General features: G+C 35.4%; 2 protein-coding genes across 2 annotated transcripts in view; both read left to right on the plus strand.

Moving 5' to 3' along the window:
* Positions 1 to 862, plus strand: part of LOC118738491 (fatty-acid amide hydrolase 2-B-like) — a gene marked incomplete in the record, with an annotated part of 8,798 nt that extends 7,936 nt beyond the window's left edge. Inside the window, 2 exon segments of the mRNA XM_036469425.1 lie at positions 1 to 358; positions 429 to 862. Of these exon segments, the coding sequence (XP_036325318.1) occupies positions 1 to 358; positions 429 to 731 (661 nt within the window).
* A 2,916-nt stretch (positions 863 to 3,778) lies between these two features.
* LOC118737602 (dual specificity protein phosphatase 15) overlaps positions 3,779 to 13,135 on the plus strand; it is an 84,311-nt gene continuing 74,954 nt past the window's right edge. The window contains exon 1 of the mRNA XM_036468211.1: positions 3,779 to 5,495. Within this exon, the coding sequence (XP_036324104.1) occupies positions 5,426 to 5,495 (70 nt within the window). The 5' untranslated portion in view covers positions 3,779 to 5,425. The remainder of the gene's footprint in view (positions 5,496 to 13,135) is intronic.

A 13,135-nucleotide genomic window follows, 5' to 3' on the forward strand; every position in this document is an offset into this window, starting at 1 on the left:
TTTTTTGCATTCGTCACCAGTGTACGAAATGAAGCTTTCCATTCTGAAAGCTTTAAAGTTCTTTGAGAATCGTGGTTGTAAAATCGAAAAAGCTTCAATGAAAGCTTTCAAACACTCAGTTGAAGTGACGTTTAGTTGTGTTGGACTTCTGCAAGACTTCCCTTATTTAATAAACAGTTCAAATCCAAATAAAGTACGAGAACATTTGATTGAATTTGCAAAAGCTCTTTTCGGTAAGTCAGAGTATACCAAAGAAGCGATATACTTCGATATCTTGCGACGAACCCATGCCTTCATGAAGAAAGAGAGTTTACACAAATACAAAGCTGAAGTCGAGACATTGAAAACTGAATTAGCTGTAAGTTATTTAGCAATCTCAGTTTAGGTTTATTGCCAATAATAAATAATTTTTTGTTTTTTTTTTTCAGCAAATGTTAGGTCCTAATGGCGTTCTCTTCTTTCCCACTTTCCACGTGCCTGCTTTGCATCATAACACCTCCACTTTGGCGTTATGGAGTATAGATTATACTATGATTTTCAACATCCTCGGTTTCCCAGCCACTCACATTCCTATGGGCCATGATGGTAATGGCTTGCCTGTTGGCTTTCAAGTTGTCGCTGCACCGTACAAAGATAAGCTAGGCATTCAAATAGCTGGCGAATTGGAGTCAGCATTTGGTGGTTGGGTTATACCTACGCCACATGATCTCCAGCCCTTAGAAAGGAGTTGATAAATGAGCAGTTGATGATTTTTATTTATTTACATACATATAGTATGTATATATGTAGTTAAAAAAAGAATAAGCATCTTTATAAAGTTTGTACACTTTTGTATACTAATAAAGTACTTAAAAAAAGAAACTTATTTAATATGTAATTTCAATTAAATATCTTCATTCATAAATATTTGAGGTATGTTGAATTATCGAATAAATTATGAGAGTGAAAAATTCATAAGCAAAAAGCGTGGAATTATCCAGCCTTTTCGCATGACCAAGTCCCGCCTTTCCAAGAGAATTGCTTGCCATTACCACTACTATTGCCATTACTGTTGCCATGACAAATACGATAACCACCCACATTATTACCATTACGCACAACATTATACTTAACTACTATATAAGGAATCCTACTGTTCCGGTTTCCGCGGTTAATTGATTGTTGCACAATCCTTCCGTGTACGAGTATTTCACTCAATTTTATAAAACTCTCTGAATTATTCTCATCTGCTGTAAAGAGACAACCAAAGGGTAAAAAGTAAAAATCTACCTAGACCAAATATGTTATTCTCTATAGATAGCTATAATTTTTGGCTTTCAAATACTGAATTTGTATATTCCTATTCTTGTTTTTATTCAGCGCTGTAACTGCCTAAACGATTTTGGCCGAGTCCAAAACAGCACGCCAGTCGTTTTCTCCTTGTGACAAATGACGACAATTGAAAATGCCAATTGAAGCTAAGTCCTTCTCCACTTAGTCTTTCCATCGCAGTGGGGGCTGCATATTCCTTGAATACTTCCCTCCATAATCTTAGTACTTTGTGAACATCGGTCACTAGGTCGCCTTGGTCGTTCTTACAGGAGTTTGCTCCGGTCTTGGAACCCTCCGTAAATCGCCTAACTCTCTGATATAATTTTCGGGCACTTTTCCGAATGAGTCGGAGTGGTACCAGTCATGCTCCCTCCCTTTCTACCATGACCCAAGGCTCCACTCTGATTGCTCACGTTGCCCACAGTGCGCGAACGAGGACGCAACAGTCGGGATTGTTTATAGACGTGGAACTGTAACTGCAACCCAGAAAGAGGACTATGCTTCATTGCACTTACTAGGGAAGAGATATACACCTTTTAAACAGAGCTGGAGTCAAAATCACTGCATATTTATGTGGCTGCCCACTTCTGCTCTCCGCAGATGCAAAGCAAAACAAAAGGTAGGACAAGTCATACATTGGCCAATTATAGTTCGGAAATAGTGATATTACATGAGAAGAATGCATTGAAAACTCTAGTTGGGTCTTCCTTCAGTTAGGGTGAATAACTGGCTTAACTAAGTACATGGATTCACAAGAGAGCTGGAAACGTTCCCTTTCTAGAAAGTCTTTTGATCCCTTCCTTATCCGCATTCTTCTTTGAGTGGCGTTGTACACCCGCTCCTATTCCCCACCATCTGAAAATTGTTTTCTGTCCTCGAGTTCCTTTGGGTCTTATTCCGACCTATCTTACTGAATGTAGATACAGGAAAAGCCTAACCGTTACGGTAGCCCAGAGAAAAGGAGGAAGTCGCCACAAGAAAGGGGTCGTGGCAAGCCAGTTGGATGTTTGACAGAACGTGTTTCCGATAGAAAGAGAGCCACTTACCTATGTTCCAAGGGAGATATGCCGGTAGCCGGTAATGGCAGCAGCTGCGAAGCTCTGTGCGCATTCCGAAGTGTCCAGTGAAACCTGAGGCCCATGAAGGGGTTACACATAACCGGTCCATGAGTTTGGCATCGTTGGATTTATGAGTTGTGATGCAAAGATGGAAGCTGAGAAAACGCCCGGCCAGAGACGAAGTGTCAGCGGAAAACAACATGGCAAAGGCATACTGGACCCAATGGGACAGTTTAAAGACGGTATCTGGTTGCATGCATTGAATATGGGTAAGCGAAGGTGGCCGATTCATCCAGAATCTAGTGATTGATTCAAAGGAAAAACTTCCTCAGCGCGTTCACAGAGGTCCTAATGGAGAGCACCTGGGAATCAGGAAAACCCAGCAGAGGAGAACGAAGACATTCTATTTGATTGGATTGGAGTAGCAAGATTTGCAGTTTATTTAAAAATCCGGTGAAATGGACCTGAATTATTAAAGAATAATTGAGCGATTAATTCAAGGATTATCGTAACAATATTATGCGGTTGCCCACCAAGCCTCTTACACTTCAGGGAACGGTTATCGGCTCCGACCAGAATCTGGAACGTGATAATATATCCTAGAAGGACAAAATTCGAGGATCTATCGAGTTTATATAAGTCCTTAACACATAATTTTTTCAAAAACAAATACATATTGCGAAATTTGAAGGATAAAATTTTAAAAGGAGATTTTCAATACTTACAGTCCTTCTGCACCAAAAACTTGAATCTGTTTAAATTCTACCGGATTTCCTCTATAATTTGATACCCATACCTCTTCTCTAAGCACATTTCTATGAATTTTTTAAATTAATTTTTAATTACTGACGTCAGAGTGAAAAACTAAAAACGCAATTTTACTATATTTGGTCCATGTTTTTGCGAATATTTTGATATTTGTGTTTAAAATTTACTATCGCGCGGTATTGTATGTATAATGAGCTAGACATTTATAAAAAAATTTTAATTTTTAAATAAAAATAGAAATATAGCCAATACCGGTCAAGAAAAGGAGTTTCTATTATTGCCACCAGTGCAAATTATTAAATCCTGAAAACACGGGATTATTTGCCAAGAATACCGGGATTTTCGGGACCTTAAACAGCACGGGATTCCGGGATTAACATACCTAATCCAGAGATGCTAATGTAAGTATTACCCTCGCCTTTCATATAGTGACTCGGTATACAAATGTAAGTAAGTTTGTATGTGTCTACTTCCTTTCTAAGCGACATCTGTCGTAAAGTTACATACCTAATGCCGCTTTAGTAAAGTGGTGAGTTTCAATCGGTCATAAACATTCACAGTAGAAGCGGCGCGAAGAATGCATTTATCATATTGGTGAATAAATGTTTAAGTGGATTTCTCATTTGCTTTCATACGAATTCGAAGAGCACAATCGAGCGGACGTGTATGTCGGAAGAAACGACGGAAATTTAATTTATATGCTTCGATAGAGAAACGGAAAATTATAAAAGAGCCACCATGCAAACATAGGCTGGATGAAAAGCAAATAAAAAAAATTTATAATTTACATAAAAGTGCGAGTGTCAACTTAAAGTTGGAATTACTAAATGATTAAGCAAAAAATAAATAAAAATAAAACAAAAATTGTGCGAAGCTTGCAAAGAAAATGTGACAAAAGTAGATGCGATTAAAACGAATTTAAGCGAATTAACATAACATGTTGTAAGTGCAGACAAAAAGGAACAAACAAGTGCCTTTTACACAACAACTACCAATACCAAATCGACTGCTATGTACTAACCAACAACCACGCATTTGTGTAAAAAAAAAAAACCAAATAGAGTTTTTAATAAATAAATATAGAAAACAACATTCAATGAAGTGTTTGCGCGACTGAATGGTGAACTCATTTAACGTACATACATACATATTGGCCCAGTAATAACGTTCCTGTTGCATTCATTCAATTAAAAACTTATGTATGTATAAATGTACGTATTGCTGCGTGTGCAAAGCGAACAACAAAAAGCAAATATTCAAAAACACAAAAAAACAAACGGAGAAAACATAGATATTACCGATACATACATATGTATGTATTACCAACTAGCATAACCGCCAGTAAAGCAAGTTATTAGCCTGGAATTTCGGCCACGAAAGACGCAGCAAAGTGTAGTTGGAAAGAGTGAGCGTATTAAAAGAGAAGCAACAAATTTAAAATTAACTAAAGGCATTCAAAAATCGACATAAAATAAAAACTAATTTATTGAGGGAATTGCGAGTTTTATTTGCAAAAAAAGAAGAAGAAGAAGAAGAAGGTAACATTTGCAAGTAGTTTGAAAACTCAACATGAAAGTATAATTCAATACATTTGAAGTTAGTCGAAAAATATGGTGCCTACCTACGCCAGTGTGAACCCAAAGAAAACCGGAAATTAAACAGTTAGGCAGCAGCAAGTGTTTCTTTCCTCGTTTTGAGTCACCTACCGCCCGAAATTACTGCTAACCCCCTACTCAAAAGTGCAAAAGAATATCTGCGAGTTTTCCACAAATTTTTCCGAAAACGAACTTAAATCATCGCAAAGAGTTAGATTAAGAGTTTTGTTATTTTAATATTCGCCCATAGTGCGCTGGCTTAATATTATCTAATAAGCTAACGGCGGCAAAAACAATAAAAACATCAGGTTCGGTTCTCTACATACATACATACATAAAGCAATACAACGAACAAAAATTGTTTAAAACAATACGAAAAACAACAACAACAATAGTAAAGCAAATCAGCAGCAGATAAGTAAAGTCAAAAAGAAAAAAGCAACGCGACGAAAACCTCAACAACAACAAAAACTCAACTACAAATCTACAAACACACCCGTGTATTCAAGTGTAATTTTGTGATTCACTCCGCTGTCGCTAACGCTGCCACTGTCTGCTGTGTCGCAGCAGCCAATAATAACAACAAAAAACACACGCACACACAAACGCTCAGCAGTGCAAAGAGTGTAGCGAGTGGTGTGCAACAGTATTGAGTGCGAGCGTGATAGCAAGAGCGTGAGTCATAAAAGTGAAATGAAAATGCGGGTAAAGAGAGAATCACCGCTGCTCGTGCTGAGATTTAGGACAATCAACAGCAGAAATGGTAGGTACAAAAGCGTGTGACGTGTGCGTTTGTATGCCTGACTGCATGCTTGTGTAGGTGTGTTGTTTTTTCTTTTCCTATGCATACATATGTACATATACATAGTTAATATTAGTACGTTAAGTATTGATAGATATGAATTGGAAATGATGGCTGCTTACATTGATGGGTTGGTTGGTTGGTTGGTTGGTTGGTTGGTTGGTTACTGGGCGGAGAGTGAGCGGGCTGTTCCACCACCCACCAAAATGAAGGCAAGCACATTTATGTAGGTATGTACCTTAAAAAAGTTCCTAATGCATATATGAATGTGTATGCATGAATGCACTTACATATGTACATTAGGCTGGGTAGATTTTGTATGGGTGAAAATAAAGGCTATTTGATAGTGTAGGTAATATGTTGCCTTAGGACTAAAAAAATATGTAATAATTTGCCACAAAGTATTAAAATAAAGCTTATATTTAGCGCGCGCAATTGATGCAAAGTGTCCAATTACGTTTCTAAATTAAAATTTAGTATCCCGAGTTCAATTATTATATTATTAGTAGGATCAAATAGGCATCGTTTGATAATGAATTAGAATACTTCTTTACAGTAGCGCAAAGAGGGACATAGAGATTTAATTTATTAAAATACCTGCTGCGTAAATGTGGCAATATCAAAATACGCTAGTCCTACAGATACAGGAAAATTTTCGGAAGAATCTGAAATTTGATAGTAATGAAGTGTTTCGAGCCTCAATGGAACTTATGACCCCTAGCTAGCTTCTTGCTTACCTATGTATATGTTCAGATAAGTTATTTATATAACTGGACAAAAAAAAAACATAGAATGCATCTAATTTTAGCTTTGACAATTCATACTCAATAAATACATAATATATACTTAATTGCCAAATTAAAGGTCATGTTTACTGCTATTAAATAAGTATGATTATAATAAACCCATGTGGGAATTTCTTCAGATTATAACAAAAATATTTTGGTACAATTTAAAACTTTAAACAACAATACCTATTGTGCCAAGCGCAGCCTATTTATTAAAAATAAATTACATTATATTTTTTTACTAATTCCTCCCGAAAATCTCCAATAACGCCCACAACCTCAATCTTTTCATCAAACTTTAGCAATCGGCATTGCATTCATATTTTTTCTTTGTCACTAATTTAGTGAAAAAATACGGAAGTAGGTAGGTACATATTTATAGTATATGTATGTAATATATTTTTGTTTAGAAAGGTGTTCGAATTTGTACTGAGCACAAATAAAGTATCCACACAAAATTCATCGAAAAAAGTATCCATTTGGATCCGAATGGATCAAAACGGCAACATTGTTCCCAAATTCGATATAATTCGCAAACGCGAGCCAATTTGGGTATATTCAGAATCAGCACCTTAAACACTCGCTTATTTTATCCGAATAAAAGCGAAATAATCAAAGGAAAAGTATATACATATGCAGGTATGTTTCTTGAAAAAGGGTAACTTGAAGGGCAACCCTAAATGATAGGACTGCCACAATGGTGGTTCGACTATGTCAATTGGGTTTCCGGTTTAATTCGCTAATACAAAAACCAAACCGTTTTCCTAAACTTTGGTCGATGCGCGTGCGCTGGCACTTAAAATAAAAGGATAAAAGGCTTTACAGGTTTAAAGTTGAGCTAATAAAACAATAGGGCTTTTCAGGTTCTTGTGCATATGCTCACAACAATAAAATGTACACGGTTGTCATGACAGTAAGCATAAAATTTGCAAATGCAATTCCAACTGCAAATCCAAGACTATTTTGTCAACATCCGGAACAGCCCAAATATATTTTACCTATTACAAAAATATCAAAGGAACCTAAAGATTTCGACCCACACTAATATACACATATATTTTATTTTCATTTTTTTTGTACGAGTGCAAAACACTTTTGGTGGTGGATGGGGTATTGTAAGCATCAATTTAATTGATACATATGTGTGTATGTACCTACGTTTTGATAAAAAAAAATATTCCCCACAAACAGACATGACCAATTTGACGCCTTCATCCATGAACGCCCACGTTGCACATTTTCTAAATTTTCCCATTCACTGTCAGTTTAATTATAAACGATTTTCTTTAGTTGAGTTAATAATAACGGAAACATGCGTATAAAATTAGAAATTTATAAAAATAACATACGCTATTAATCAGCGCTAAAATATGCGAAACTGCGGCGAAAAAAATCATATAGATAACACACAGACAAGCATAAATATAGTATGTATAGATACATATTTCACGATTTTAAAAATTCCCTTGTCTTAACCTCTACTTCTTTCGCCATTTGCTCGATGTTGCCGCTTCTAAGTGCGTGCGAGCATCGCTTCACTGCCCATTAGCATCATAGTCATCATCAGCACCAATGTGAATTTATTTTAGTACTTCTATCATGTTTGCATTTCTGCGCTTATGAATATTAAACAATTTGAGGGCGCCACAGCTAAATATGTATGTACATACCTACATGAATAAATACATAACTATTTATGTAGACGTCTCACCGCACAGTTAAAGTATCTTCCCAACGAAGGGCTTTAAAGCAGTCAGCCAGAGTTACGGATTTTTACTAAAAACTTTTTATGACCTTTTTTGTATTATTGCTGGCTTTTTGTCGTTTTTATGCTAATCATAACTTACTTTTAACTATTTCAGCAAACTTTACTTTCCTCATACTAATTTTGGTTAACTCTTTAATAGTCTCTTACAAAGTTCAGATTTAAATATATACATATATCTGAGTCGTTCTTATTATTATGTTTTTTTTTTTTTGCTTTCTGTCTTTGTCCGCCAGTGTGCTGGCTAAACTTTTATCTGCTTCGGAAGTATATGTATGTATGTATTTAGTACCATTTTTCGAATCACAGCTTTAATTGCGCACATGCCCACAAGAATTAACAGTCAAGACTCGATAATCCGAATCAATGCTATGAAAACAATCATTCGGATTGCGGGATTTTTGTGTTATGAATACAATTAAAAAAGGCATGGAATTTTGAAAATTTTCAGAATTGAATCGGATATGAATTGAAAGAAGAAAAATCTTGTATGGTGACTATATTTCAAAAACAAAAAAAAAACCTAAACAATGCAGCTCATTTTGCTGATCTTAAAATATCTATTGAAATATTGAATCTGACCGCTGAAACAGGATCGACTTTCTTCGCGCCAAGTAAACAACTAAAGAAAGCTTCAAAAAAAAACTTTGCCCACGATCTATATATTGGTCATGACTGGTCTACATGAACGCCCAACAAGCATATTCCGCACTTTAGACGCAATTGATTTCCAGTGAATACAATCCACCAGTTGCTCTCCAACTTCCTGATAGTGTAACAGCAAAAACCGAATGTCCCTCGCAACTTTGCACAGTAACAATACGCGGATATCGCTCAACGCAAAATCGCGCTTCTGCTTTCGCGCCTTTTTGCGCAAATTACCCATGCGATAGATAAAACTCTAAAAACAATACTAGCAACATTGAGGAATGCATGTGTATGAAAATTTTTGAAAATTTTGCATGCAACAAATACCACGCCAACAACATCTACAAACGACAGAGCGGAAAAGAATACTGCTCTGCAAGAACAATGCAAAAATAGGCGCATCCCTGCAGAAAATCTGACTAGCTCAGAACTAGCGTAGAACTAGACCTTTTGCCGAGAGTACTAGTTCTGGCTGCAATACCCAAGCAATGCTTTCAACTGTCCCGTTTTGCACGGCGATGTCATTGGCAGTGGCAATTGTCGCCCAGTGCATTAATTTGCGACTAGTTTTTAACTAGTTTCGATTTGGGCGTTTTTTTTTACAAGAAAACTTTTTTACGATTCGATTTTTGGATATTTTTTCCGTTTTTTTCTTTTCTTTTACAGATTCCATGATTGTTACATATTTTACAAGAATAGAAAAAAAGGATTGTGAGCGGCACGCAACAATTCAAATTCATTAAATCTGAAAACCGCGATTTGAGCTCGCGACCAGTGATGCTTGAGTCGGACGTCTTCTCGCTGAGCTACTTTCATATTGTACGAGAAGTGAGAATTTGTACGCTCTGTAGCCGTTTTGCACTAGTTCAGAGATAGTTCTGAAATATTTAGTTCTGAACTAGCGCTTTGCCAGGGTACTTATACGTATGTAGGTATTTGTGTATGCAGAGCTAATACATATGTACATACACATATGTGCATATGAAAGTTTTCATGTGCGAATGTTGGTGGGGTGTCATTGCAATGTGACTCACAGAGACGTATGAACAACGTACGGTTCAATTGAAAGAAAGAAGCAGCGAATTAAAAATAAAACTAACAAAATGAAAACACTGAAACTCAAGAAATCAACAGCAATGTGAAACCCCCCACCGCTGACGAACAGGCTCAGCAAACAAAACCAGTCACTGCAACAACAACAATAGTAACAACAAGCGCACCACCGATGTCATACTCCGTGCTTCGAATTGTATATGTGCATGTATGTACATATGTATGTTTGTATGCAATAACGAGAGTCAAGCAGACAACGTGCGCCTTGTGTTGGTGGTGAGTTGGCAACACTGGTTTTGAACCCGTTTTGAAACGACCTTTCGAGTACGAGTTCGAGTTTTTGCTACATCGACAACAACAATTGTTGTAATTGTTGTTGCTGTTGCTGAAACTCCGGTTGATGGTCGTGTTTTTTCTTCACCGCATTGTTGGTTTTACTGATGACTGTTGCGTTGAGGTGACGTTGCTTGGCTGGACTTGGCGAGTGTTGTTGCTTGCTGTATGTTGGTGTTTGTATTTTGGCCTCTGTGGTATTTGTGCGTTGTGCAGAGCTTAGGCTTGTTGTTGGTTGCTTTTGGTTAGTTGTAGTTGCTGAGTTGTTTGCTTGCTGAATTGTTGTTGGGTGCATCGTTGCTGATTGCCATATTTGACTTTGTTTTTATTGTTGCATTGTTTTTAACAGCCCTCTTGTTATTATCATTCCTCACTTGCATTTTTTTTGTGCGAGCCAAGCGATTTCTGGCGTTTAATTTTTATTTGATACTACCTAACTTTTTTTTTATTATTTTTGGCTCGTCTGGTACCCGTTGCTGGTTCAAGCAAACTGCCAACGCAGCAAACGTGTAAGTGGAATGCCAATAATAAAAATAGCGGCGTCAAACAGTAGCTGCCAAAACTTGTTTCCTGCTTCCTTTGACGTCAGCTAAAAAATACGTAAAAAAAAACTTTACTAATATGTTTGTAAAGCGAGTATGTAAGAATTTACTGTCGGTTTTGGCTGGGCTTGGATTTCAAACTGAAATTGTTGCCGCAAGCATAATTTTATAAGCTAAAATATAATTCAAAATGCCTACAAATTTATGCGACGACTAAAAATTGATAACGTCAACTATTTTAGGTACCATGTACATTATATGTACATTTGTGCTACGCAAAAAAAAATTAAATTCAAATTTTTAAATTAATAAAATTTTTTTTTTATATTGTTCATTGTCAAACAAAAACTATATAAATAAAGTTTCAAACTTTGTACACAATTTAAAGCAATTAATCAAATTTTCTTAAAAATTTTAAACTTTTTTAACAAAATTTTTGCGATAATATCGGGTGTGTATTTAATAATAGCCCATTTAATTTTAGTATAATAATGTGCACTTTTGAAGTGGCCCCAAAATATCAGGTACTTAATTTTAAAAAATGTTTTTCCGATGATCTTGTGTAGCTTTTTCCATGAAACGCATTCTCGCATCATTTTTTTTTTGTATATGCAAAAATCGTGCAACATCGTACAGAAAAAGATATTGTCAAAAAACAAAAAGAATTTTGAGCTACTTCAAACTTACACTTTATTATACTAAAATTAAATGGGCTATAAAACTACACATTTGAAATTTTCTTAAAAATTTTGTATTATAAAGTTTGAAATTTTGATGAAAATTTTACGAGTGTTTCTAAATTCTGTACAAAGTTTGATACTTTTCATTATATATGTAGTTTTTGTTGAACAATGAATTATATAAAAAAAAAATATTTTTTGTATTAATTTACAAAATTCAAAATTTATTTTGCATTTGTTTTTGTTACAGAGTGAATTATATTAAAAAATTTATATTTTTTTTATTAATTTACAAAATTCTACCTCATATTTTTTTAAAGTCGTCATAAGGTTAGCGTGACACGAGTGTACAGTGTAAACTACATATATTTAAAAAAAAATTATTAAATTACAAAATTTTCACCTAATCTTTTTTTAAGTCGTGGTAAGGTGTTTTCGTGGCCACAAGTGTATATATGTACATGTATGTACAATGTGTTCTAAGGGATCCATTTTTCGTCTGCGGTGACGACCATGACCATATTTCAGATTTCAGTTTTTGTTGTTAAAACTAATAAACAAGCCGATTTTCATTAAAATCGGATAACATTTATCATTTTCGCACCCTATTGTAATGGGCGTGGCAGTTTGCCAATCTATGCGATTTTTCATATTTCTGCATTCCTAAGCAAAAATACTACAGATAACCAATAACAGTAAAATCAGATCACAATTGTTACATTTCGTCATAGTTCATATGGGTCGCTCCACTGTGCGACGCAAAAACTTATCTGTATTGGGGTTGAACTTCGTCAAACTCTTCTTCGAAATGGTCACACGGTTGCATTTATGGTGGAGTGTGTGAGCAATCGCAGCACCTTTCGCGCAAATAGTTTTTTTTTTATGTCGAAAAATGCATGTAAAATGTTATTTACCTCACACAGTTTCATTCTCCCTCCACCAGCCAACATTATTCCACGGATTTTATCGACAATTTCTGAGACCTTCAGCGTCATTTGTACTGCAACGACCACAAGCGATTCAGTAAACCACTTCCATTGCAACTGATTGTGTGGAGTGTCCATAGTATCTACCCAGCCTTTGCTTGGTTTCGGTTATGATTTTTTACGCAATTTTTATCATCAAGACTTATGGGGTTATCTGTTTTCAATGGTCAACAAGTAGAAACTGTATGACATAGCTTGCTTAAAATTTTGTATTATTCTATTAATAGATATAGATGATAGTTGAGAGGAGCAGTGTTCCATTTAAAGAAACTCAAAAAGTCACTGGCTTATCAAAATGCCCTTGTTTTTATTGCAGAGCTGATTTCAGAATGAAGTTTTTGTTATTAATTATTACGTATACTGCCCTAAAAAAATTTATGCTTATATGTGCTTATGTGTACCCACAAATAGACTATGTGTTGCTTTACAACTGCGTAGAGTTTTATGTCACTTCAAGTGGTCTCGAAATGAAGGTTAATTTGTGCATATATGTACATATGTATTATTAATGTACTTTTATGTAAGTAGAAAAACCTTAACTCATATAAAAAGTCGGTAGATTGCTCACTTTTAGAATTTAGAATTTGGAATTTTAGTTTCAGTACTTATTAGAAGCCATGTTTTTTAAGATATTCGCAACTAAAGAACTTTGGTTTTTTATAGAGTTTAGAGAGTTTTATTCCTACTCTCTAAAGTAACAAAAATGTTAGATAGAACATTTCTATATAAAGATAATGATATGTATTTAGCTAACATAAAAGTTTTCGCTCCACAAAAATATTCAGCCTTACATTTACTACAATTTT

This window comes from Rhagoletis pomonella, unplaced genomic scaffold, assembly GCF_013731165.1.
Source record: "Rhagoletis pomonella isolate Grant_MI unplaced genomic scaffold, Rhpom_1.0 Rhpom_scaffold_00004, whole genome shotgun sequence".
Taxonomy (NCBI): domain Eukaryota; kingdom Metazoa; phylum Arthropoda; class Insecta; order Diptera; family Tephritidae; genus Rhagoletis; species Rhagoletis pomonella.